General features: G+C 52.1%; 1 protein-coding gene across 3 annotated transcripts in view; it reads left to right on the forward strand.

The window, feature by feature from the left end:
• EXOC6B (exocyst complex component 6B) overlaps positions 1–25,954 on the forward strand; it is a 290,129-nt gene that overhangs the window by 191,972 nt on the left and 72,203 nt on the right. For all 3 annotated transcript variants that reach the window (XM_040064052.1, XM_040064051.1, XM_040064053.1), the window contains exon 19: positions 13,525–13,598. In XM_040064052.1, the coding sequence (XP_039919986.1) occupies positions 13,525–13,598 (74 nt within the window). The remainder of the gene's footprint in view (positions 1–13,524; positions 13,599–25,954) is intronic.

Raw genomic sequence — 25,954 nt, forward strand, 5'->3', positions numbered from 1 at the left:
TTTTAATCGAAGTTACTGCAGGGTGTAAACCTGTAGAAGGAAGAATTATTAGTATATAAACCAGAAAGAATTAGTGTATATAAACCAGTTATTGTATTTAGACCAATTATTATACATTATACATTATATATATAACATAACATAACATAACATAACATAATACAATATAACATAACATAACATAACATAACATAACATAACATAACATAACATAACATAACATATAGCATATAGCAGATCATATATCATATAGATTCTATTATTGTTGTATATTGTATATTATATATTTATCTTATATCTTATAAATTGTATATATATATCATTATACATTAAACCAATCATTAGATATAAACCAAAAAGAATTATTAGCATTACATAAAATTATGTGAGACATTAAGGCATTTTTATTAAAATATTATGGGTTTATATTTTTTTAATATATATAGCTATATATTTGGATTTATAATATTTTTATATATATATTTAGAATGTTGCATTTATATTTATATTTATATTTATATTTATATTTATATTTATATTTATATTTATATTTATATTTATATTTATACTGGAAAAAGAAATGGGATAAGTTGGGAATCAGAAGAATGGGATAGATTAGGAATCAAAAGGAACAGGATAGATTAGGAATCAAAAGGAGCAGGATACATTAGAGATCAGAAGGAATAGGATACATTAGGAATCCGACGGAGCCTCCCACCAAAATGACCGTGCTGTACTCGGAGTCCTCCCTCCCAGTCTCCAGAGGGGTAACCCCAAAGCAGCGTTCCCATTTTGGGATAAAATCCCGCCGTGCTGCCGTGCCCCTCTGTGTTCGGGGTCCCAGGTCGGGGGTGTGGCAGTGCCGAGCTCCGGGGGTGCCGTTTGCCCACAGCGCCCACCCACAGCACCTTCAGCACCGAGCATTCCAGGAGATCCAAGTTCTACTCTTCCTTTCCCTCTCCAAAGCTTCCTTGATGTTCTCCAGACCGTCCCTGCTTTTTGGGACGGAATTCTTTAGGAAACAGGAGGGATTGGAGTGCATGGATCAAAAATCAGTGTATTTATGACTCTTTCTGAGGAGCTGGGGCTGCCCCATCCCTGGAAGTGTCCACGGCAGGGCTGGATGGGGCTTGGAGCATCTGAGGGAGCTGATGTTCTTCCCCAGTTCCCCTCGTCCTCTCCACAGGGAATTCTGTCCCTGGGGCGACCTCTGTGTGCCCATCCAGAGGGACGGAAAAGTGACAGCAGCATCCTGGTGACACCCCCAGGGCCCCGCTCCCAAACCCGCTCCTTTTGGATCTTCAGGGCTGGAATTCTCCGGGTGCCCTCAGGCTGCTGCTTGTCCTGCTCAGTAAAAGGGTTAAAAACCGGAGCCCAGAGCTGACAAAATGCTCTTTTTAACTCTGGTTTTGGAATTGGAGGGAGGCAGAGCAAACACGGCCCTGCGCGGGATCCTCCTCCCTCTGAGGGGGATGGATCTGTTGGGATTCGTTCTGGGATGGATTCGTGACCGTGGTGGTTGAGACCCCAGGCTTTGACAGAATCCCTAAAGAACCCAGGTGATCTTTGATAAGGTGTCTTAGGGATTTTTTATTTTTTTTTTCCCTCCCAAATATCCACATTTTGGCTTTCCTGGTTGAGGTGGAGATTGGGATGTCTCGTGTTTATCATGGAATCCTGGAAGGTTTTGGGTGGGAAGGGACCTCAAAGCCGGCCCAGCTCCATATACAGGAGCACTTCCCATTATCCCAGGGTGCTCCACGCTGGCCTTGGACACTCCCAGGGATGGAGAAGTGACTCAGTGACATCAGTTTCCTCATCCCACTGCCAGGAGAAGTTCTTCCATCCTTTATCCAACATTTTCCTGACCAGATTTTACCCCAGCTGCCCCCATCGACACTGAGATTAAATTCATTGCTGGGAACGATCCCCCAGCAGGAATTCTGCTGTTTCCAAGGGTTTTTCCACGTTTTAACGCCCACTTGCCATTTTCCAGCCCTCAGCTGACCAGCCTGGGAGAAGGATCCCTCTTTAATGATTCCCATCCAGATCCTGCAGCTGTGCCATAACTCACCAAGCAATCCCTGAATTTTCTCGATTCCCGAATTCCTGATGCTCCTTTGTGTCCCCTCAGTGCCTGGGGAGCAGCTGTGTTCCCATGGGTGTCTGCCGAGGGACAGAGCTGGGAATAACGGGAGGAGTTTATCATCCCTGATAATTCCCCGTTTTTTTCGGCTGCAAACTCTCCAAACACGGCAGTTTCCCGCCCCACCCGTGGAATCACGGAGCAGCAGCTCTTCCCTAAAAGCTGCTGCTGCCGAGGAAGACGGATGGGATTTCACAGCAGCTTGGGAAGTGCAATTCCTTCAATTCCGGTCGTTGGGGCAGCCCGAGCCGGGAGCACTCAGACATCCCGGGGCAGGTGACGCCAACCTGGGCAGAGGGGTCAGGGAATTGTCCCAGCCCCGTCCCTGGAGCAGGGAATGGAGATGGATGCTGGAGTTGGATCCTCCCCATCCATCACTGTCAGCCCCAGAGCAGACAAATTCCTTCTCCTTTCCAGCGGCAGAACTGTTCCCCCTCATCCCCACGCGCCTGCCGCTCCTGGGAATCGCTTCAGTTCGGTCTTTTTGGAGCAGAAACCCTCCAAGGTCTGGATTTTGGGATGAGCCAGTTCCGAGAGGGGAGCGGTGTATTCAGAAAATTGGTTTCAGCTTGCGAGGTTGGGGTTTGTTATTGGGGTTTTTGGTGATTTTTTTTAAAGCTTTTTTTTTTAACCTGAAAGCACAGGTGTGAATCTCAGCATCCTCACAGTGCCAGTTCCTGCCTCTCTCTCCATCCTCTTCCTCCTTCCCAGATTCCCAAACCTTGCCCAATCCAGCAGTTTTATCTTGCACTTTGTCCCGTTAAAATAGGATTTTGTGTCTGTTTGGAGCACTTCCAGTGAGTGCCATGAGGAGGGAATGGGGCTGCAGAGGTTTGGTGATGGAGTTTGTTAAGGTTTTGTCCGTGAATGCTGAAGAAATAATCTGGCTGAAGGAGAGGCGAGGTGGATTAGGGAAATTAATTAATTGTCTGTTCGGCGTAGTTTGAAGGGGGTGAGGATGATTTCCTCCGTGTTGGAAGCAGATCCAGTGCACCTGAGAAGGAAATTTGCTTATAAACGTAACTGACATCAGCAGAGGCAAAAAAAATGTGAGGGTTCAGACTTGGAACAAGGCACAGCTAAACTAATTCTCCCGATTTTGGGGTTCGTTAAATATTTCGGGATTTAGAGCTGATTTGCTGCCCCTCGGCATAAAAAGGGAGCGGCTGCTGGACAAGTCCAGGTGGCTGTGGGGGATTCTCAGGTGAGAGCCCACCTGCAGAGCTGCCCCAGCCCTGGGTCCCAACTTCAGGAGGATGTGGAGCTGCTGGAGAGAGCCCAGAGGAGGTCATGGAAATGCTTCCAGGGTTCTGGAGCCCCTCTGCTCTGGGAGAGCTGGGAATGTTCCCCTGGAGAAGGGAAAAATCCAGGGAATGCTCAGAGTCCCTGAAGGGGCTCCAGGAGAGCTGGAGAGGGGCTGGGGACAAGGGCTGGAGGGACAGGACACAGGGAATGGCTTCCAGTGGGAAAGGGGAGATTGGGCTGGGATCTTGGGAACTGGGAATTCCTGTCTGGGAGGGTGGGGAGGGTCTGGGAATTCTGGAATTCCCAGATTTGCTGTGGCTGCCCCTGGATCCCTGGCAGTGTCCAAGGCCAGATTGGATCCACCTGGGATAGTGGAGGTGTCCCTGCCATGGATGGAGTGGGCTGAAAATTCTCTTTAAGGTCCCTTCCAACCCAAACCAGTCTGGGATTCTGGGATTCTTGGCTTTGGGGATTCTGGGATTCTGGGATTCAGAGATTCTGGGAGTCTGGGATTCTGTTGTGCTTGGCAAAAAGATGAGATTTTTGAATATACCCCTCACCCACTCTTTAAATCTCCCCCTTCCTTAGATCTGTGCTTTTTTCAGTGTGCTCAAAGCACAGAAAACAGAGTTTATTAGTTTTTATTAGTTTTCTCATCTTCCAAAGGGAAGCCGTTGTGGGACTGAGGAGAAACAGAGAATTAAAGAGACACCAAGACCCAGAACTTCCCAGTTTTCCTCATTTGGATATCCCTGTAATCAGTGGCATTTTTGGTGAGAGAGAGGTTCAGTTTAACTATTGATCGGTTTAAATTGTGTTGCTTTAAGTTCTGTTAAGTTTAGGTTACTTTTAAGTTTTGGTATGTTTAACTTCTATAAAGTTTAAGCGATATCAGGTCTATATCCTGTTAATTTAAAGTTCTATTACGTGTAAGTTTTATCAAGTTAATATAATTGAAGATTCTTTTTGCCGAAATGTACTCATATCGCGTTTAAGTACTGTTTAGTTTAAAAATCATCCTAAAAAGAGCAGAGCAGCCACATTGTAAAAATCATTTTAGGTGGCTTGTGATGAGAGAAACTTGGGAAAAACCTGAGCTGTTTTCCACGGCTTTATCCTGGTCAGACTGTGGAGTCTCCAGCTGGACAAATCCTGGAAGTTGTTACATTGCATTCCCTAGAGTGGTGATGGAAAAATTGCATATTTATCAACTTATCTCTATTTTATTGTATTATTGTATTTAGCAGCAGCGCACTGAGTGGTGAGGGAGAACATCCTTCGGTGTTCCCCAAGGTGTTTGAAGGTTTTTGGGAGCAGCTTCCCATGTGGATTTGAGTGCCTGGATGGCGCAAGTGGCTCCAGGGAAGGGCTGGGGCTGGATTTGGGATGTGCTCTTGGGATGGTTTGGCTTTCAGTGTTATCGTGATACACAAAGCAATCACACGTAGACAAGAAATTTCGCAGGGCAGAGAGGTTCCTCCGTCCCAGCTAAAGTCTGAGTCCAGCCAAGAGAGAGACCTCTTTGTTTTATTTCTTACTTTTTATACATTTGTGGGTCTGGCTGTGGATTGGCTTTTAGAGTTTTCACCTCTCAAGCCAACTGGCCAGACCAGCCGTCAGTTACAGTTGTTTTCAGATTAGAAATATGCAAACAAAGGACAGAGAATGAAAAACAAAGGATTTGTTTATGTTACATCTGTGAGAAAAAGGTAGAAACTGCTCCTAATATTGTACAGTAGCTAAAAGGTCTGGCTCCATTTTATGAAAATTCAAAAGGATTTAAAAAACTCAGAAAAACCAGGGTAACATTTGAGGGCTCCTTTCCTGCCGCCAGGAGAGTTTCTCTCACCCCCTTTTAAGCCTGGACTAAGGCTCAGCCTAAATGAACTGCCCAAAGTCCCAGTGGGACACATCTCATTTCGCTTCCGTTTAGGAGCCGCTGCTGGGTTAAAAAGAAGCAAAAAAACAAAACAAAACAAAACAAAACAAACAACCCCAGAGACGGGGAAAAAAAAAATCCGGAAGATTTTTGGGAACCTGTAAGTAGAGGAGGTGATGCTTTTTTACAGGAAAGGCGTTTCGTTTTTTAACAGGGCTGCTTGTCTCCCGGAACGCATCCATAATCCAGGATTTAACAATGCAACGGGGTTTTTTTTAATTCCTACATGCCCCACTCTGCTCTTTTTGAACCGATAAATCCATATAAAAAATATATGATTTTGATAAATACATGATTTTTCCATCTCCGTTCTACCTCAGACGTAGTGGGAATCAAATGTAACAACCCAGATTTGGAGGTGACAGCCGGAAAATCCCAAAGAAATGGGGCTGTTCTCGCTCCTAGGAAGCGTTTCCCATCTCCATAACGGATTCCAGCAGTGGTTGAGGGGTTTTTACAACCCCTCGGATCATAAAATGAGCAATTCCATCATCTCCGAAGTCTTTCAGCTGCTGCTTTATGGGAAATTAGAGCGCCCTAAAAACGTGTATTTCGAATCCCATGGAATCCCCTATTTTTAGTCGGCCCCTCTCCTGGGGATCAGCCAGGCGCACTCCCAGATGTCTCTGCTGGCTTGAGGAATTCTCCATCCCGACAGATTGTCCCAAAATGTACCCACATGGATCCCGGCACAGCCGTTCCCCACCTCCTTCTTGGCCGCCTTATCTGGGAATTTCTCACGTGGAAATCCTGGGATTTGGGGGAAGTGCTGGGGTTTGTCCATGATGCTGGAGTTGTCCTCTCCCTTGGCACGATCCGGAGGACTCCCAGGTGTTCTTCCAACCTGTGATCCATCAGGGATTGGAGTTTGTGGTGCTGGAGTTAGGAGATCCCTGACTGGTGTCTGTCCTGCTGCAGTGCACCAGGAAAAACTGGGATTTGGGGGAAGTGCCGGGGTTTGTCCATGATGCTGGAGTTGTCCTCTCCCTTGGCACGATCTGGAGGACTCCCAGGTGTTCTTCCAACCTGTGATCCGTCAGGGATTGGAGTTTGTGGTGCTGACTGGTACCTTTCCTGCTGCAATGCACCAGGAAAAACTGGGATCTGGGGGAAAAAAAATGGGAATGATGCATTGGAGAGATGGGGAGGTTTAAGCAGAACAGATCAGGAGAGGAATGTCCACCCCGAAGGTGCCTCAGGGCCTGGGGTCAGATTTGGGCACCTCCGGACAAGAGTGACCCTGGAGGGGCTGGAGCATGTCCAGGGAAGGGAAAGGAGCTGGGAAGGGGCTGGAGAATTCCTGAGGGAGCTGGGAAAGGGCTGGAGAATTCCTGAGGGAGCTGGGAAAGGGCTGGAGAATTCCTGAGGGAGCTGGGAAGGGGCTGAGCCTGGAGAAAAGGAGGCTCAGTGGGACCTTGTGGCTCTGCACAAGTCCCTGACAGGAGGGGACAGCCGGGGGCGGATTTGGGATCTTATCCCAGGGAACAGGGACAGGACACAGGGAATGGCTTCCCACTTCCAGAAGGCAGAGATGGATGGGATATTGGGAAGGAATTCCTGCCTGTGAGGGTGGGGAGGCCCTGGCACAGGTGGCCCAGAGAAGCTGTGACCGCCCCTGGATCCCTGGAAAGCCAAGCTGGACCCCCAACCTGGTCTTGGACACTTCCAGGGATGGAAATTCCACAGCCTCTTGAGCTGATGGTGGGATGGGCACAGTTCACTGTTGGCATTCAATGATCTGGGTGCTTCGCATCTGCCAGGACACATCCACCACCCACCTTGGGTTCGGGGCTGGGAACCTCTGGAGATCCTTCAGCTGGCCCTTCAGCCAGCCCTGTGGATTCTGCTCCAGATTTCTTGGCGCTCGTCTCCTACATCCTTCTGAACAGCTTCCTTTTCTTCCGTCTGAAAAAAACATCAGATGGTCCACCCGTGGTGGATGTCCCTCCCCGGGACCGCTCCTTCCTCTGCAGGGACAGCACTCCAGGCCCATCTTTGTTCCATCAGAGGAACGACGGATGGGGAGGGAGAGGGGTTCTTCTTTAATCTGACCCAGTTCAGAGTGCTCGGGGTGACTCCTCCCTCTTCCCACAGCTCTCTAAAATTACCCAGATGGGAATGAGCTTTGAGAGCCCGGGCTGTAATGGGGAACAGCTTCGGAGCGGGGTTGTGCGGGAATGGTGTGGGAGAAGCGCAGTGTGGGAACTGGGTGAAGGAGAAGCTCAGTCTGGGAATTGGGATCTTCTCCCTGTTCCTCTTGCCTCAATTCCTACCCAACGTTTCTCCCTTTTTCCCACCTGTCAGCTCCTGCAGAGTCCACGCATGGATTTGTTCTTCAGCCTCAGAGTCCTCAAGGTGTCACTTTGTTCCTGTGGAGGAAGAGCAGGAGGTCCCATCCCTTGGCTGTTTTAGGACAGCATTCCAGGGCTTTATCCTAGGAGGTCCCATCCCTTAGCTTTTCTAGGACAGCATTCCAAGGCTGTATCCCATGAGGTCCCATCACTTGGTTGTTCTAGGACAGCATTCCAAGCCTTTATCCAAGGAGGTCCCATCCCTTGGCTTTACTAGGACAGCATTCCAAGGCCTTATCCCATGAGGTCCCATCACTTGATTGTTCTAGGACAGCATTCCAAGGCTTTATTCAAGGAGGTCCCATCCCTTGGCTGTTTTAGGACAGCATTCCAAGGCCTTATCCAAGGAGGTCCCATCCCTTGGCTTTTCTAGGACAGCATTCCAAGGCTTTATCCAGGGAGGTCCCATCCCTTGGCTTTTCTAGGACAGCATTCCAAGGCCTTATCCCATGAGGTCCCATCACTTGATTGTTCTAGGACAGCATTCCAAGGCTTTATCCAAGGAGGTCCCATCCCTTGGCTTTTCTAGGACAGCATTCCAAGGCTGTATCCCATGAGGTCCCATCACTTGATTGTTCTAGGACAGCATTCCAAGCCTTTATCCAAGGAGGTCCCATCCCTTGGCTTTTCTAGGACAGCATTCCAAGGCCTTATCCCATGAGGTCCCATCCCTTGGCTGTTTTAGGCCAGCATTCCAAGGCCTTATCCAAGGAGGCCCCACCACCTGGCTTTTCTAGGACAGCATTCCAAGGCTTTATCCAGGGAGGTCCTATCCCTTGGCTGTTCTAGGACAGCATTCCAAGCCTTTATCCAGGGAGGTCCCATCCCTTGGCTTTTCTAGAACAGCATTCCAAGGCTTTATCCCAGGAGGTCTCATTAGCTGGCTTTTCTAGGACAGCATTCCAAGCCTTTATCCAGGGAGGTCCTATCCCTTGGCTTTTCTAGAACAGCATTCCAAGGCTTTATCCCAGGAGGTCTCATTAGCTGGCTTTTCTAGGACAGCATTCCAAGCCTTTATCCAGGGAGGTCCCATCCCTTGGCTGTTCTAGGACAGCATTCCAAGGTCTTATCCAAGGAAGATGACTTCAGGATCTCCATCGTTCCTTGAGGAATCCCGAGACGGTCGATTCCCCAGATCCTATCCGGGGCCACGAGCAGATTGTTCCACGTTCCCTTCCCTGGGAGCTGCTCCGGCCTCCATCTCGGAGGTGCCGTCCCGGATCCCACGTAATTCGGAGGAATTCCTGCCCTCCAGTGACGTTTTTTGAGGGATGCAGGGTCCATTTTTACGGCTCAATCCGCGCAGCCGTGCCGGGGGCACAGGGAGATCCCCCCGTTGGCTGTAATTAATTAATTTACAGTGGATGTCTCTTTTTCTGCCGTGCCTTTGAACTCCTCATTCTTTGTCCATTCTAAAGGGCTTAACGGTCCCTGTTCCTCGATTCTTTCATCGGTGAAATGTTTTGGAAGAGAGGCTGGAGTCCCCCTGTGACCTGCCCTGGGTGGCCCAAGCCTGTAGACCTTGCAAAGACATTACTTTTTTGGCCTGAACACAAACCCCTCAAACCTTTAGCCCGGCTAAACGCTTTGTACGAACAGCCGCATACTGATCCGCTCTATTCTCCGGTGATTTTCTGCTCAAGGGGCTGCTCCCTGGGGTTGCTTGCTGTGTTTGCCGCCTGCCTTGGTGGCGGAGACGGCGCAATGAACGAATCCGACAGTACCCAGGCCAACGCTGCGCTCGGCCGTTCCGGGAAAATTATCCTGAAATCTGCTTGAAGAGATTAAACCCAAGAAGAACTGGCTGTGTCTCTCCTCTAAAAGCTCCGCTCTGGTCTTTGTTTCCCCTCTTTTGCGCCGGGACTTTGTTGGTTCCCCCTGCAGAATGAGGCGGCGGCATTGGTATGTAAAGTGTGGCCCGCGATTACGGGAGGTGCAGCTCCTTCTCCAGCGGCCCAGGGGAAGCATTGCTTTCATTCCTCCAGCCCGGGGCTGCGCAGCAGCTTTTCCGAGTGTCTGGGCTGAATTCCTGTTCTCCTTTCTTCTGGGGTACGAAAAATACCAGCTCCTACATCGTGTCCTCTTGGACAGAAAAAATGTCAGCTCCCACGTTATTTCTTCGTGGAACACGAAGAATGCCGGCTCGTGTGTCATTTCTTCTGGGAGGATATCAGCCTGGATGTCATTTCGCTTCCCGGATGCCGATCGTAGAATCCCTGAATTGCGGAATTTGGGTTGGAAAGGACCTTAAAGACCATCTCCTTCCCGCCGTGGGCGGGGACATCTTGCTCTAGAAGGTTCTGGAGCTTTGTTAATGCGCTGATGAATCTTTTAATGAGAATTGCGGTTCAATTAAGTGTTGGCTCAAAGTGTGACCATCCTAATTTTGAGGTGTCACTCCATGGCTCTCCCAGCTCCATCCATTCCTTAGGAATCGTGGATTGGCTTGGGACTGAAGGGACCTTAAAGACCACCTCATTCCAGCCATGGGCAGGGTCACCTCTCTCTAGAAGGTTCCAGAGCATTGCTAATTCAGTATTTTGATGAAAATCGCAGCTTGAATCAGTGTTGGCTCAATGTGCCACCATCCTAAATTTTGGAGGGCAGTGTCACTCCATAACTCCCCCAGCCTTCTTCCAGTAGGTTCCTTAGGAATCACTGATTGCTTTGGGATGGAAAAGACCTTAAAAGCCTTAAAACCAGTTCCAGCCCCTCCATGGGCAGGGAACAGTGGGAAGAGACAATGGGCAGAGACAGCTGAAGGTGAGCTGCTAAGGAGCAGCCGTGTCTTGGGATGAAATCTCTCTTGGGATGAAATCTCTTTTGGGATGAAATCTGCCTTGGGATGGAGTCTGTTTTGGGATGAAATCTGCCTCGGGATGAAATCTGCCTTGGGATGGAGTCTGTTTTGGGATGAAATCTGCCTCGGGATGAAATCTGCCTTGGGATGGAGTCTGTCTCGGGTTGCTCGCAAGCAGCTGACAGCGGTGATAAATTCACCAGCCTTGTGAGAACATTCACAATCACAGGCATTTTCTCATGGGGATTCGAAGTTCATGCTTTGGGGAAGATCTTAAATTTCCCAACTCCGTGTGTGCTCCTAAATAGATGCCGAACAGCTGTGAGGCCCTTGATCCAAAATAGAAACTCGCTTTCCTCACAGTCCTTCCAGGGTTTCTTTTCCAGGGTTTCTCCAAATCAGGAACATGAGGTGACCCCATCCTTGGAGGGTAGGACATCGTGGCTGGGTTCCTGACCCTGAGCCACCCAGGGGAGTTCCACCTCTTAGAAAGGTGCTCGAGCGCCGTTTCTCACCTCTAAACATTTTTAGTTTCTCAGGTATTGCGCTTTTCCAAAGTGGGGTGTTTCAGGATTGATGTGGCTTTCGGGATAATTGTTCCAGATGGGACAGTGGGGTGTAGAAGGAATGTGTAAAGATGATTTATCCCTTGCAGATCAGAGTCAGAGAGTTTTGGGTTGATCCTCCCTCCCTGCTGGCTCGGGCAAGCGGCAGTCGAGTTTTATAGTGAACCTACGTTAAAATGCCTTTGCGGTTAGGATTAATTAAAACAGTTTTTGAGGGGCTCATGTGAAGTCACTTTGGGCTCTTTGCGCCCGGAATATTGCGGGATTGGTCAGTGGGATTGGCTGGAGCTGAACAGCTCCGATCTCAAGGAATCATGGAATGGTTTGGGTGGGGAGGGACCCTAAAGATCATCCAGTTCCGTGTTCTGCCATGGCAGGGACAATTCCCACTGTCCCAGGTGGATACAGCCTGGCCTTGGGCACTGCCAGGGATCCAGGGGCAGCCACAGCAAATCTGGGAATTCCAGAATTCCCAGACCCTCCCCACCCTCCCAGGGAAGAGGGAAGAACTTCCTCCTGTTCATCCCTGTCCAGTCCCATTCCGTGCAAAACCCCAAAGGCACGACCACGGAATGTTCCTGCTGACTTCGGTTGGTGCTTTTCCTACCCAAAACATGAATGTGATCAGTCACGTCCGTAGTTTCCATAGTTTCTCTCTTTGTGTTTTTATTACTCCTCTCGACTCGTACCTTCAGATGAGAGCGATGATTTCCCAGCCGTGTTTGCTCCTGTCCTGCAGCGGTTGTCACTTGAGCGACCACTGCGAAGATGAGCGATGGTTTCAATCTCAAAGCTCTTCTGGCATCTGAGACTATTAAAAAGCAGAGTCTGAGGAGTGTCCCCGGTGCCCCTGGAGGTGCCTGTGTCTGGCTTGAAGGATGTTCTCCATCCCAAGGTTTTAATGGAAGGTGGAGCAAGGGAGCTGATTAATAACCCTGCTTTCCTTCCCCGCGATGAGGCGGTTGAGGGACAGGACTGAATCCCGGTGTTCCACTCATTAATCTCTTCTTGTTAGAGCCAAGGGGCTGCTCTGTGATTGGGCGGCTCCGGGAGAGCTTTGGAAATGGGAATGTGATGATTTATGTTCCTGATTTTGTGGCCTTGGCTTGGAAATAGGAAAACTTTTGGGAGGACGGGAGTCCAGGGCGAAGACCGCCCGACATGAAATCCCTTTGTCTATTGGTACCTCTGATTAGCATGAGACAAAAGGCAAAATCCTCCTTCCGTATCGCCCAGCCATCCCTCATCCTCAACTTTGTGGAGCTTTAGGAGCTGCTGGAGAGTTCCTGTAGGGTAAAATTCCGGGGTAGGTGGGCGACAATGGGCCGCGTAACTGAAAAATCCGGATTAGGTGTGTCTTTTCCCTCCTCCCTCCCTTTTTGCCATCACACCTGGCTTCATCCCAAGAAAACATTTCATTCCTCCAGCACCTCCAGTGCCTGCGGGAGCCACGCAACTCAACCCCGGGCAGGTGCTCCCCCTCCAGCCTTTGGTGACCTTGAGCTGTGGCCTCACAAACCAGGTCCCCTCAGCGCCGAGGGGCCGTGAGGAGAGCAGGGATGAAGCTGTAACTAGGGAGGGTGAAAATGAAGTGAAGTTGGGCAGAACCAGCCTCAAAAGGCGCCCTCGGATGCGTGCAGGCGTCGGCTTCGTGAGCGTTCCCGAGGAAAAGCTGCTAAATGCCGTGGAGGAACCGGGGTCCTCTAACGTGGGTCCATTCAAGCCCCTTCAGCGGTTTTAGGTTTGGCTTAAAGAACGGATCAGGGGAAAAAATGAGCAACCAAAGTATGGAATTTCGGCCAGATTAGCCTGGAAGGGAGATAAATGTGGCCCTGGAAATATTCTCTTGGCTTTAGAAGCCGATGTTGTTCAGTTGTCAGATGTCTTCATCCACCAGAAATAAAAATGCCACCCAACGGCCGCGGTTCTCCGCGTTTGGGCTGACCAAGAGGCGCCATCACCAAGATCATGCAAATAATCTGCTGCCCGATAATTAATGACGCGGCCAGGCATATTTTTTTGATGAATGCTCATGGAGCCTGGTGACAGGCGTGAAATTAGAAAATTCCTTCAGCGCCCTAAAATATAAATAGCTTTCGGAACTGAAAAGAGTTTCACAGCTGAAGATTTTATTGTGTTGAGAGGAAAAACTTTTCCACCCCCATCCCCCCCTTTCTCCTGGGCGAGTTGTTTGTCCGTTCACAAAACAAATACTCTGAAGCCCAGTGCGGCTCATGGGAATAAATTTCAGGTCGAATTAGTACAGTTTCCTTGCTGTCAGGACGGTGGAATTAATGGTGTTTTGATGACACGAATTTTGAAGGGCGAACAAAGACGCTGAAGGGAGGGAGACATGACTCCTTAGAAGCGCGGTCCTCCTCTCCCCCAGCCTCTCTTGTCTTCCCTGTCATCCGTCTGCCAATCTCCCTGTCCATGGTTAGTTAAAGGCGCTTTTTATCCTCTTTTCTTTCCCACAGAGTTTGCCAGATCCGGCCCAGTGCCTGGGTTCCAAGGGGACACGCTGCAGTTGGCCTTCATCGACTTGAGACAAGTAAGTCTTTGTGTTTTTGTTTTTTGTTTTGCTTTTAAGATGTGTGACTGAAGACCATCAGGTCTTAAGGGAAGGGAGAGGAGGGGAAACGGCGTCAGCCATTTACGCCAGAGACCTATATTTCCCCCCTCCTCCTCCTCCTCCTCCTCCTCCTCTCGTCCCTCGAAGCCACCTCCTTGCCGGGCGCTCCTGGAGATGGTGGAGGTGAAAAGGGCCGGTGGAAGGGGGCAAGGAAGAAAGCCGGGCCTGACCCTGGCCAACGGGGCCATTGTGCTGCCGTTGGGACCGCGGCGGCTCGGCGGCCGGTGCCGAGCAGGTGCTGGGAACAGAGAGGGCAGTGATGCAGAGCCCGCCCGCCTCGGGGACCTTTGTTCCCAGAGAATGCCCAGGGAGGCGTTTGCGAGGGCGGAGGGATTTGCATTCCCCTGCGTCCGTGCCCGTTTGTGTCCCTCTCTGCGTCCCTCTCTGTCACCACCACACCCCCCGCCCCCCGCCCAGCCCCGGTCCCCTCTTCCGGCCGGGAATGACAAAGTGGCTCTTGGGGACCGTGGTCGGGGAAGGCTCCACCCGTCGGTGGCCACCTCTGGAGGGGGCCCCGTTGGAGCCAAGTTGACCGTAGCAGGTACTTGAGGCCTTTGTGGGGCTTTGGCAGCCAATTTTGGGAAAAGGGCCGTTCTGGGGAGTCATTTGTTTGGGGGAGAAATGGGCATTATTGATACACCAGGCCGGGGGGGAAAAAAAGTGAGGTGGTCCTGTCATCTCTTGGCACCGAAGATGGATGGGTTGGAGAGAAAGTCTGAATGAAGTAAGACTCAATGACTGATGCTTCTCTCCTATTAAAACAATCTTTTTTTGTCTGTTAAACCCCCCCGGCTTTGTCCCTGCTGCCATCATGATGCAGTGCCTCTTGTTCGCGGGGTTGACGTCGTTTGCATTCTGAAAACTTTCGGGTGCCGAGGGTATTCCTTAAATATGCATAATCCCTTGTATCGATGATCTTGCGCCTGCCTCCGATTCCTGCTGGAGCTGCTTTCAACCCGCCGGGGTTTGAGACCTCCTCAGAATCCAATTGATGTGCGGGGAGCCCATCTGTCATCCCATGACACTTCTGTTAACTTTAATAACGTCAGGACGCCGCTTTCCGGGCCCGGGCCTGCCAGGAACTGCCGAATTTGTTTGCGGAATTGTCGGGATTCTCCCCAATAGCTCTGCGGGAGAGGTGTGTGTTATCACACAAGCCTTGAGGGTTTTATCTTCGTTAGCACTTTATTGACCGCGGCGCTCCTGGGCGTGAGGAAATGTGGAGGCCTTGGGCCTTTTCCAGTGAGTGCCAGGATTTGGGAGGGGGAAGCTGTAAGGTCTTGGAAGAAGTGAAACGCCCGAAAACGGCTGGGTGAGGTCGAGCCAGTGAAACGTTCGTGTGGTTCTTGAGTGCGAAACCAACATGACCCAGCTCAGGTGAGGAGGAGGAGGAGGAGGAGGAGCCTCCTCAGTCCTTCCTCCTCTGTCCAATGGGCGCCTTTGGACCCGAAGGTTTCGTCTTTGTTTCAGGGGTTGCTCCCGAGTTTTGTCGTTGCGTTTAGAAACAGCGGCACCTCTGAATCTCCAGGCCAGGTTGGACAGGGATTGGAGCACCCTGGGGCGCAGCGGGAGGTGACACTGCCCATGGCAGGGGGTGGGACTGGGTGGGCTTTAGGATCCCTTCCCACCCAAAGCGTTCCAGGATTCTGTCAACATGCAAGGAGAAAGGGCGGATGCGAGTCCCGGGTGAGGATGGGAAGTGCTGGATCTCCTGGATGATGGTTGATGAGGGGAAAAAACGAGGTGATATGAGTTCCGGGTGAGGATGGGAAGTCCTGGATCTCCTGGATGATGGTTGATGAGGGGAAAAAACGAGGTGATATGAGTTCTGGGTGAGGATGGGAAGTCCTGGATCTCCTGGATGATGGTTGATGAGGGGAAAAAACGAGGTGATATGAGTTCCGGGTGAGGATGGGAAGTCCTGGATCTCCTGGATGATGGTTGATGAAGGGAAAAACCGAGGTGATATGAGTTCTGGGTGAGGATGGGAAGTCCTGGATCTCCTGGATGATGGTTGATGAAGGGAAAAAGCGAGGTGATATGAGTTCTGGGTGAGGATGGGAAGCCCTGGATCTCCTGGATGATGGTTGATGAAGGGAAAAAACGAGGTGGAGGAGAGCTGACCCATCCCTGACTTACCCAGTAGCGCAGAAAGGTGAGGCAGCTCCCACTCCCTGGTGCTGTCGGTGCCCTGAGCTGGTGGCCTGTTGGAATGTTGGAATGTTGGAATATTGGAATGCGTCACCAGACTCCATCCAAGCACGTCCCTAGTGGCTGCTCTGTGGCCTCCAACGCTCCCAGCAGTTCTTGTTGGGCTGCAGCTCCAGCTGGGAGCAGGGAGAGCTGGGAAGTTCATGGATGAAGGTCTTTGAGTGCTCTTCGACTTTTCTTGGAATTTTTCCTTACTGGACTTGACGTTCTTTCTCTTTTATGGCAAGAAATTCCACTGGAGCAGAGTAGATTAAGTGGGATATTGGGAAGGAATTCCTGGTTGGGAGGCTGGGCTGGAATTCCCAGAGCAGCTGTGGCTGCTCCTGAATCCCTGGAAGTGTCCAAGGCCAGGCTGGACACTGGGGCTGGGATAGTGGAAGGTGTCCCTGTCCATGGCAGGGGGTGGAGTGGGATGAGATTTAAGGTCTCTTCCAACTCAAACCATTCCATGAAACATCACCACAATGTTGATTTAAATGGAATGACCTGGCTGGGGCAAGGAGGGAGGGAAAAATGACTGGGCAAAGATTCTCCAAAGTAGGGAAATGAAAGAGATTTCCCTTCCCAACTTACTTCAGTGGGAGCTGTTAGAGAGCATTCGTAAATCCGAGAAAATTTTCACAGTAGTGGGGGGTGATTAAGGGAATGACCAAAATCAATAAAATATGAAGCGATAGGAAAGTGTGGTGACTTGGTTTGTGCCTTGTAGTGGGAAATAAACCCTAAAAAGATGTCACTGTTCAAAGGCATCGGGGTTTGTCCCTGTCCAGAGCAGCAGACTCAAGTTTAGTACATCAAAATCCTGGTTTTTACCTCGCGCCCAAGGAAATCGGGAGCAATTCCTTCCCTGTCTGGAAAAGAGGAAGGGTGAAGCTCAGAGAATCAAAATCACTATTTTGAGCAGACAGAAATGTAAAATGGGGCTTGACTTCCTATTCTGGGGCAATTCTAAATCCATAAAAACCCTTCATGAAGTCAGAGGAAACCAGCTCCCATCTCCTTCTGTAGGAGCGAGACTCAGATATTTTAAAGTTTTCCAAGGAAGGAATATTTGCTTTTCCCCCTTCCAGTTTAAACATTGCTCCTGCGCACTCAGTGCTGTATGTTGGAAATCTGAAATGAATCCAGTCCCATAAGTAACCCTGCTGAAATTTGAAACAATCAACTCCTCTGCATCTTCACCAGACACCCCCTGAGTGTCCGAATACCGCTGGAGATCTCCAGGTGCTCTCAGCTCATTCCCAAGCCTGTGTGTGGAATCATTCCCTGCCTTCCCCACAGCTGGAAATGTTGGGAATTTTTGGTTTTCACGGGTTTGTTGGGAGGGGGTTGGTGCAGGAGGAGGGCTTTGTGCTGCTCTCCGAGGTCCCTGCAATCCCTGGCCTTCTCTCCCAGAAGCCAGATCAGCTCTTGTGGCCGCCTTCCAAGGAAAATCTGCCTCCAGCACTTGAGGAGTTTCACTCTGGGCTCCGGGGAGGGAACGCGCTCGGTGATCAGAGCTCCCTCCTCACAGGGGGTTGTGAATCCTGCGTGCTGGATTTCCCCTGGAGGTGCCATCCTCAGCTCTGAGGGGTGTTCGGAACATGGCAGGTGGGAACCCACCAAGGGAAGGACCGGGAGGTTCAGCTCTGGGAAAGAGCGGGAGGTTCCGCTCTGGGAAGAACCAGGAGATTCCGTTCTGGGAAGGACCGGGAGGTTCCACTCTGGGAAGAACCTGGAGGTTCCGCTCTGGGAAGGACCAGGAAGTTCTGATCTGGGAAGGACCAGGAGGTTCTACTCTGGGAAGGACCTGGAGGTTCCGCTCTGGGAAGAACCAGGAGGTTCCATTCTGGGAAGGACTGGGAGGTTCCGCTTTGGGAAGGACCGGGAGGTTCTGCTTTGGGAATGACCAGGAGATTCCGTTCTGGGAAGAACCTGAAGGTTCCACTCTGGGAAGGACTGGGAGGTTCTGCTCTGGGAAGAACCAGGAGATTCCGTTCTGGGAAGAACCTGGAGGTTCCACTCTGGGAAGGACCGGGAGGTTCTGCTCTGGGAAGAACCAGGAAGTTCTGATCTGGGAAGAACCAGGAGGTTCCACTCTGGGAAGGACCTGGAGATTCCGCTTTGGGAAGGACCAGGAGGTTCTGATCTGGGAAGGACCAGGAGGTTCTACTCTGGGAAGGACCTGGAGGTTCCACTCTGGGAAGGACCGGGAGGTTCCGCTTTGGGAAGGACCAGGAGGCTCCACTCTGGGAAGGACCAGGAGGTTCTGCTCTGGGAAGGACCAGGAGATTCCGTTCTGGGAAGAACCTGGAGGTTCCACTCTGGGAAGGACTGGGAGGTTCTGCTCTGGGAAGGACCAGGAGGTTCCGCTTTGGGAAGGACCAGGAGGTTCTGCTCTGGGAAGGACCAGGAGGTTCCGCTTTGGGAAGGACCAGGAGGTTCTGCTCTGGGAAGGACCAGGAGATTCCGTTCTGGGAAGAACCTGGAGGTTCCACTTTGGGAAGGACTGGGAGGTTCTGCTCTGGGAAGAACCAGGAAGTTCTGATCTGGGAAGAACCAGGAGGTTCCACTCTGGGAAGGACTGGGAGGTTCCACTTTGGGAAGGACCATGAGATTCCGTTCTGGGAAGGACCAGGAAGTTCTGATCTGGGAAGGACCAGGAGAGTCCGCTCTGGGAAGAACCTGGAGGCTCCACTCTGGGAAGGACGGGGAGGTTCTGCTCTGGGAAGGACCAGGAGGTTCCATTCTGGGAAGGACTGGGAGGTTCTGCTCTGGGAAGGACCAGGAAGTTCTGATCTGGGAAGGACCAGGAGGTTCTACTCTGGGAAGGACTGGGAGGTTCTGCTCTGGGAAGAACCAGGAGGTTCCGTTTTGGGAAGGACCAGGAGGTTCCGCTCTGGGAAGGAGCGGGAGGTTCTGCTCTGGGAAGGACCGGGAGGTTCCGCTCTTGGCCCCCGGCGTTTCTCTGCTTTGCTCTGTGCAGCCTCGGTGGGTCTGAGTTCCAGCATCAGCTCCTCCAACCCTATCAGTCAGGTCAAGGGCTGAGCTGGGATCTCGGGAATAAATTCCTGGCTGGGAGGGTGGGGAGGGGCTGGGCTGGAATTCCCAGATTTGCTGTGGCTGCCCCTGGATCCCTGGCAGTGTCCAAGGCCAGGTTGGACACTGGGATTTGGATCCACCTGGGATCAGGGAATGTGTCCCTGCCCATGGAATGGCGTGGGAATGGGATGAGATTTAAGGTCCCATCCAACACAACCCATTCCATAACTCCGCTACCGCTTGTCCCATGGGAAGAGCTTTGTGTGTATTTTCTCTGTGTTGGGATCCAGCTGTGGTTATTGTGGGATCCTGCTGGACTCTGACAAGAGGAAAGAGAAGAGAGAAGAGAAAAGAGAGAAGAGAAGAGAAGAGAAGAGAAGAGAAGAGAAGAGAAGAGAAGAGAAGAGAAGAGAAGAGAAGAGAAGAGAAGAGAAGAGGAAAAGGCAAGGCAAGGCAAGGCAAGGCAAGGCAGAAAGAAAGAAAGAAAGAAAGAAAGAAAGAAAGAAAGAAAGAAAGAAAGAAAGAAAGAAAGAAAGAAAGAAAGAAAGAAAGAAAGAAAGAAAGAAAGAAAAGTGGAAAATGGGAAGTGTCCCTTCAATGTGTTAATTTTTCTCTTTCTGCCCCTGATAGAGACAGTTAATAAAAGAATGATCCCCTCGGGAGCACAATTCCCTTCCATCCCTGCTCTGTGATGGAATCATGGAATGGTTTGGGTGGGACAGGACCTTAAATCCCATCCCATTCCACCCTGACCGTGTTCAGGGACACCTCTCACTGTCCCACGCTGCTCCAAGCCCCAGTGTCCAACCTGCCCTTGGACACTGCCAGGGATCCAGGAGCATCCATAACTTCACCCAGGTTTTCCTCTCTCTCCTGCTCCGTGTGCAGTCACCACATGTTCCAGTTTCCTTCAGCCCCGTACCTTTTTATCTAAAAAAAACCCCAAAACAAATAGAGGAGCAAAGCTGCAGTGTGAGCTCATCCCTGAGCCTTCACATTCCAGACGCCTGGATTCCTGGGCTCCGTGCCTGGATTTAGGGAACCACCTGCTCCCTTGGAGGGAGCAGCAAGTGTGAGGTCACTGTGGGAGCTCCAGTGGTGCTGGAATGGTGGGCATCCAGCCTGGCTTCTTATCAATTATCAGCTGAAAAATCAGGGGTTTGGAACCCTCTCTGGCTGCTCTGAAGGCACTGGGAGGCCCGGAATTGTGTCCTTGAAGGCACTGGAACAGCTCCCCAGGGAATGGTCACATTCCCAAGGCTGCTGTATCTCCAGGAGCGTTGGGACACCATCATCATCATCATCATCATCATCATCACCATCATCATCATCATCATCATCATCATCATCATCATCCCATGGATGCTCAGGGTGGGGCTTTCGGGGTTTCCTGGCCAAGGGAAGGAGCTGGACTCGATCCTGGCGGATCTCTTTCCACTCAGGACATCCTGTGAGATGTAACCCCATCTCCTGCTGCTTCCCTGTGCTCCAGGGCTTCCATCCCCAGGTGGCGGCTGAGGGAAAGCCCTTGGAAATTTGGGCTGGAGTTCCCCTGGGCTCTGGCCACCTCTCAGCCCTGTCACCGTGCTGGTGGTGGGAAGGTGGATCCAGTCCCTCCAGTCACTCCAGGGCATCATCCAGGCTGCCCTGAGGGTTCGTTCCCACCGGGCAGAGGGAGCTCTGGGTTGTTTTTCTTAGCTTGTTTTCGCATTTTACGCTTAAACGTTCCTCCCCAGCCCTGCTAAGTCAGGAGACGTCTGGGGAGCGGGGCGAAAACAAGGCTTTGGGTGAGCCCGGAGCCAGTCCTGCCCAGCAAACTGGTTTGGCTGATCCTTGCCGGCTGGTTTTGCTGGGAGATGGAGCAGGAGCCGAGAGCCACGCTGAGGGGGTGATCAATTAGCCCAGCTCTCCCGCCGGGGTGTCTCCTCCGGCGTGTCCCTGCTTGCGTCTCCAGGGCTCCTGGCGGGAGAGGAGCTTCCCGCGGCTTTGTTGCCACGTTAGTCACTGGATGCGGGAGGGCAGAGATGAAAAGGTGACTCACCGGGGGTTTTCGGCTCCTTTCGGTCGCCGCTTCTCATCCCCAAATTGTTCCCTTGGCTCCGGCGCCCTCCCCCCACCGCCTCGGCCTCAAAGATCCGGCAGTTCTTGGAATTCCCTGGCTCTGCTCCGGCCAGAGAGGGATCTGAGGGCGGGGTTTTGTCCAGGGGAGCTGTGGCTGCCCCGGGATCCCTGGAAGTGTCCCCCAGGCCGGGCTGGACACTGGGGCTTGGATCCCCCTGGGATAGTGGAAGGTGTCCCTGCCCATCCCAGAGGGTTGGAGCTGGATGATCTCCATGCCCAACCCATTCCATGATTCCATGATTTCTCAGCTTGGACTTTTGGGTTCCCGCTCACCTTGGGTGTTTAGGGCCCTTTCCAGGGGGCGTTTTTGCCGTGGAAAGGCAACATTTGCACTTTGGCATCTTTTTTACTTTATAATCAGCACAGAATCCCCTTGGGTTGGGAAACTCCTCCGAGATCATCGGCCAGCCATCAACCTCTCCCGTTCTCCCTGTTTCCTCTCCCATTCTCCCTGTTTCCCTGCTTCCTCCACCCCTGTGGATCCTCTCCTTGCTTAACAACGCCTCAGTTCTTCAACCGCTTTTTCTGCGGCCTCTGCCACCTTGTCCTGTCCAGCTCTGGTGATCCAAAGCCCTTTTCCAGCTCTGGATCCCTGCCCGCAGCTCCCAGACGTGCCAAGGGAAATGCTGAACTCCAGAATTTTGTGAATCTTCCCTGGCAAACACCTCGAGCACTCAGGAAACAGAGGTGTGAAGATGCAGGTCCCGGTGTCAGCCCTAATTCCTCATTTCCCAGCAAAAGAGAGGTTGGAGTTGGTCGGATCGTTACCCTTAAATCCGGGATTTTGCTGTTCAGATCCTATCTCCGGGCTCTTAATTACTTCTGTGGCTCCTCTCCAGGTTCCTTACCCCGACTGATACCTCCTGGATCGTTTATCCAGCGTTATTAATCACCTTCATTAGGGTGGTGCCCACAGGCCATCCAAAAAGTGCCCGTTTTTCCGATTCTTGTGCAAACACGAAGCCCTGAAGAGTCTGAAGAGATAATGGGGAGCACCAAGGGCAGGTGCCTGACTTCCAGCCCGGCTAATTACTGCTAATTAAAGGATATTTTGTTTCCTAACACCCCTGAGTGTGATGGAGGCTTCTCCAGGCATCCATAACCACATCAGCTTCCCAGAAGTTGTTGCTGTTATTATTAATATCAATGTTCCCGCCTTTGTCCTCTATCCCACCTCGAAATCCGAATTATCCTGGCTTTCCTAAATGCCAGGTTGCCTGGGGAAGCCAAAGCAAAGCTGCAGGTAGTTCCTGGTGGACCTCAGGGGTGGCTGGGTGTCCTCTCCAGGGTCGTCGTCAGGGGGAAGTCGATCGTTTCGTTGACACAAACAAACCCGCCTGAACGTGGGATTTCCCTCTCCAGAGACGCCCGGATTCGCCTTCTCAATCCGTAATTGGAATTAATTTACCTTTGGAGATCTGCAGAGTTACAGGTTTACTGAGTTAATGGGCTGGACAATCCTTTCCAGGATGAAGTCTTCCCCGATACCCAGCCTGATCCTCCCAGTGCGCAACTCGAGGCCGCTTCCTCTTTTCCCGCTGCTTTTCTCTTGGGAGAAGGGATCATTCCCCATTAAAGCATTATCTCCATCCACCCCTCTCCCACCCCGTGGCTCCCTAAAAACACTTGGGAGAGGTGAAGAAACAGAAGGAAGGTGGAGGGGAACCGGAATTCTCAACCCCAAACCCGCAGCTGCTCAGTGAGAGGCCCTTTTTCGGCTTTATTTCCTTTTCCCAGCGTCACCTGATCCTTGTGCCTTGGTGTTCACGCGTGAGCCCCAGGCAGCGACATCAAAATTGAGGTGTTTTTCCCTGGAAAACCAACGGGATCTGGGTGGAAATCTGCCCAAAGGAAGCTGGAAAACATCTAAGAAGCAGCAAGAGATGTTTGGGGAGGTCTTTTGGGACCTCCCGAAGTTCGGGCTGAGCTCCAGCCCCCGGCCCTGCTCTTCCAGAGGCTCGGCCAAACCACGCTGTGCCTTCCTTGTCAGGATCTGGGCACTTCCCTTGTTTTGTTGTTTTTTTTTTCCCAGTGCCCAAATCCCAACGGCGTTGGAGAAGGGCACACGGAGCGGTTTATTTGTTTTTAAATCAGTGTTAACTGCCTGGCTCACAAAGGAAGGGATCCTCCAAAGTTTGGGCTGGAAATCCAAGCTGCCTCTCGCCGTGCTCCGCGGAAAAGGGATGGGAAGAGGGCAGGAAACACAAAAGCAGGAGCTCAGAGCAGATTCAGAGCCTCAGCTCTGATTTTTTCCTGCCTTGGTGGGTTTGAACCGGTCTCGGCGTTGCTTTAAACCCGGCCTTTTTCTGGTTCAATCCCATTAAAATCGCGCGGATCCCTGTCCCCTTCGGCTGCTCATGCTCCGGAGCCATCACTCTCCATCCAGGAGGGATGCAGTGGCATGGGGAGGACTTTAAAGTGCCTGGATGCTCCCCGGAGCCTCCAAACGAGGAGAAAAAAAACCCCAAAAACCCGGAGTGCAAACACGTCCTGTTAGCACTTCTGGGCGGCGGGGAGCGCTGCCGGGGTTTCTGGGCGCTGGGAATTGTGGAGCCTGTCGACACTCGGCCCTCTGGAACAATAAAAGCAAACAAACAATCAAATCCTCGGTCGCTGGGAGCGTTTCAGACCAAGGGAATGAAGGGAGGAAATGAGGAGCTGGAGAGCCAGGAGCGGAGTTCGGGACCTCGTGGCCGGGTGCTGGATTCCCGGGATGCCGCGTGGGCAGGGCGCGGGGCGGCGCGTGGATTTCGGGAGCAGGAGGTGGTGAGGTGGGAGACACCTTTCCCACGTTAATCAGGGAATGGTTTGGATTGGCAGGGACCCCAGAGATCCTCTCATCCACGGGCAGGGACACCTTCACTATCCCAGGGCGCTCCGGCCTGGCCTTCCACACTTCCAGGGATGGGGAGTGACTCCAGCCTGGTCTGGTGGAGTTTTTGGCAAAACAAGGAGCCACTCCCAGGGACTCCACGGAGAACCTCATCCCAAGGAACCTTGCACTGGGTCAGGAATGTGTTTTCCACTGGGCTTTATCCCTCCAAGGCTCAGCTGGAGCCTCTGGCTGCCCCATATCCATCCTCCCCGGAGCGGGGCCGTGCTGTGCGAGCCGGGATCTCCTTCCCGAGATTCCTTCCCTGTAACTTCAGTGGCTCATCCAGCCAGGAAAACAGACACCGCTGGGAGCTGCAGGGCCCACATTCCCCTTTATCCTGCGGATTGGGGCGGGACTGACGGGAACAGAGAGGGCCAGAGGTGGATGCCCTTCACCTCCCAACACCCCCAGCCGGGAAACCCAACCCGCTCCTACGGGATGAGGAGGAGCTGTCCATAAAGGATCTTTTATGGAGCTGCCTTTCACTCATCCAGCCTTCACCTGGAGCCGTGTGAGGTTCCCCCCTCGGGAGCTCCCGTTGCTGCCGTGACAGGGAAGCATTGCCGGGTTTCCCTGGAATGGGATCCCCCGGCCGGAGCGCGGTGGGTGGCCAGGGAGGGCGTGCGGAGCTCTCGCGCCTTTGAAGCCGAAAGGGAAACTTTATCCCGGAGCATCCCTGTCATTCTTCTTCCTTGTGGCCTCTCCAGGGCAGCTGGATCGTTTCAGAGCGGGGAAACTTTAGCTCCTGGAAAACCTTGGGGTGTTCCGCCAGCCGAGGAGTCGACTTCCCAGGATAACACCATGGGATGAGGGGCAGGACCGCTGGGACTTTTCCCCGCCGAGGTGACTTTGATGGCGAGGCCTCGGGCCGCCGTATCCCTGTGGAATGAGGGATTAATTCCCTCCCAGACATGAGATCCCCGGAGCAATCTGTTCTCGGGATTCTCCCATTGATTTTTTTTTTCCTGTTGGATTCAAGGAGTACAAATATCGAGCAGCGTTTTCGGAGCGCTGGACACGTGGATTAGGAGGGGAATCGATGGGATACGGTCAGTGAGGATGGGCAGGGAGAGGCAGCTCAACCTCTTGATGCCTCAAGGGGTGGAGAGAAACTGTGGGAACGATGACGTGGAGCTGCGGGAGAATCCATCAGGGAGCAGACCACTTGGCATAGGTTGAGAATTGGGATAAGGATGATTTTAGTGTCGCATTCCATCCCGGAATTCCCGGGTCACTGGGGGTGAAGGCGCTGCGCATCCCACCCGGCAGCACTGGCCCTTCCCAGGTGTCATTTTCCTTGATGGTTTGACAGCAAGGTGGCACTCTGTAGCCAGGAACATCCCGCCGGGATCCATCCCAACCCTCCCGTTGGATTCACGGGATCACAGGATGGTTTCTGGATTAATTAGCTCCCCGCCATCCCGGGATAAAAGCGGTCATTTCCATTCCTGGAGGTTCTGCCCATTCCAGGGCTCATGGGCTTGGCTTCGGTGCCATTAAATGTATCAATGGAATATTTTTAGGACAGGTCTGCCGGGAGGGTTTTGAGGTTGATCTGGTGGAAACGGGAAGTTTCCTGCTCTAATTCCGTGTCGGTTTTAAAGTGCAGATCTCCTGCGGAATTCCTGCGGGAGAAACCAATGAAACAAAGCTTCCACGGGCGGTGCTGGAGTCCCCATCCCTGGCGGGATTCCAAAGCCCTTGGGGACAGGGTCAGCCGTGGCCTTGGCAGCGCTGGGCAAGAGCCGGACTCGGATCTCCTCCGGCTTTCCCAACCCAGACGATGCCGCGGGTTTTGCCCGGTGTCGCCGTCGGAGAAGCCCGGAGGTGTCCCAGCTGTCCCGTGAAGGACGAGTAGACGGGACTCGGGCTTCCAAGGGGTTTGTGTCCCCGCTGGAGCAGCAGCCCCTGGGCCGGAGGTAATCGGATGCGTGTCCACATCTGCCAGGGCGCAGCGCTGCTCCCGAGGGAAGGACGGGAGCTGAGCTGGGGCTTGTTCCAGCCCAGCTGTGCCAAACCTGCCGCACCTCGCGGGTTTTGAGCCGCT

This window comes from Hirundo rustica, chromosome 5 (genome assembly GCF_015227805.2).
Source record: "Hirundo rustica isolate bHirRus1 chromosome 5, bHirRus1.pri.v3, whole genome shotgun sequence".
NCBI classification, from domain to species: Eukaryota; Metazoa; Chordata; class Aves; order Passeriformes; family Hirundinidae; genus Hirundo; species Hirundo rustica.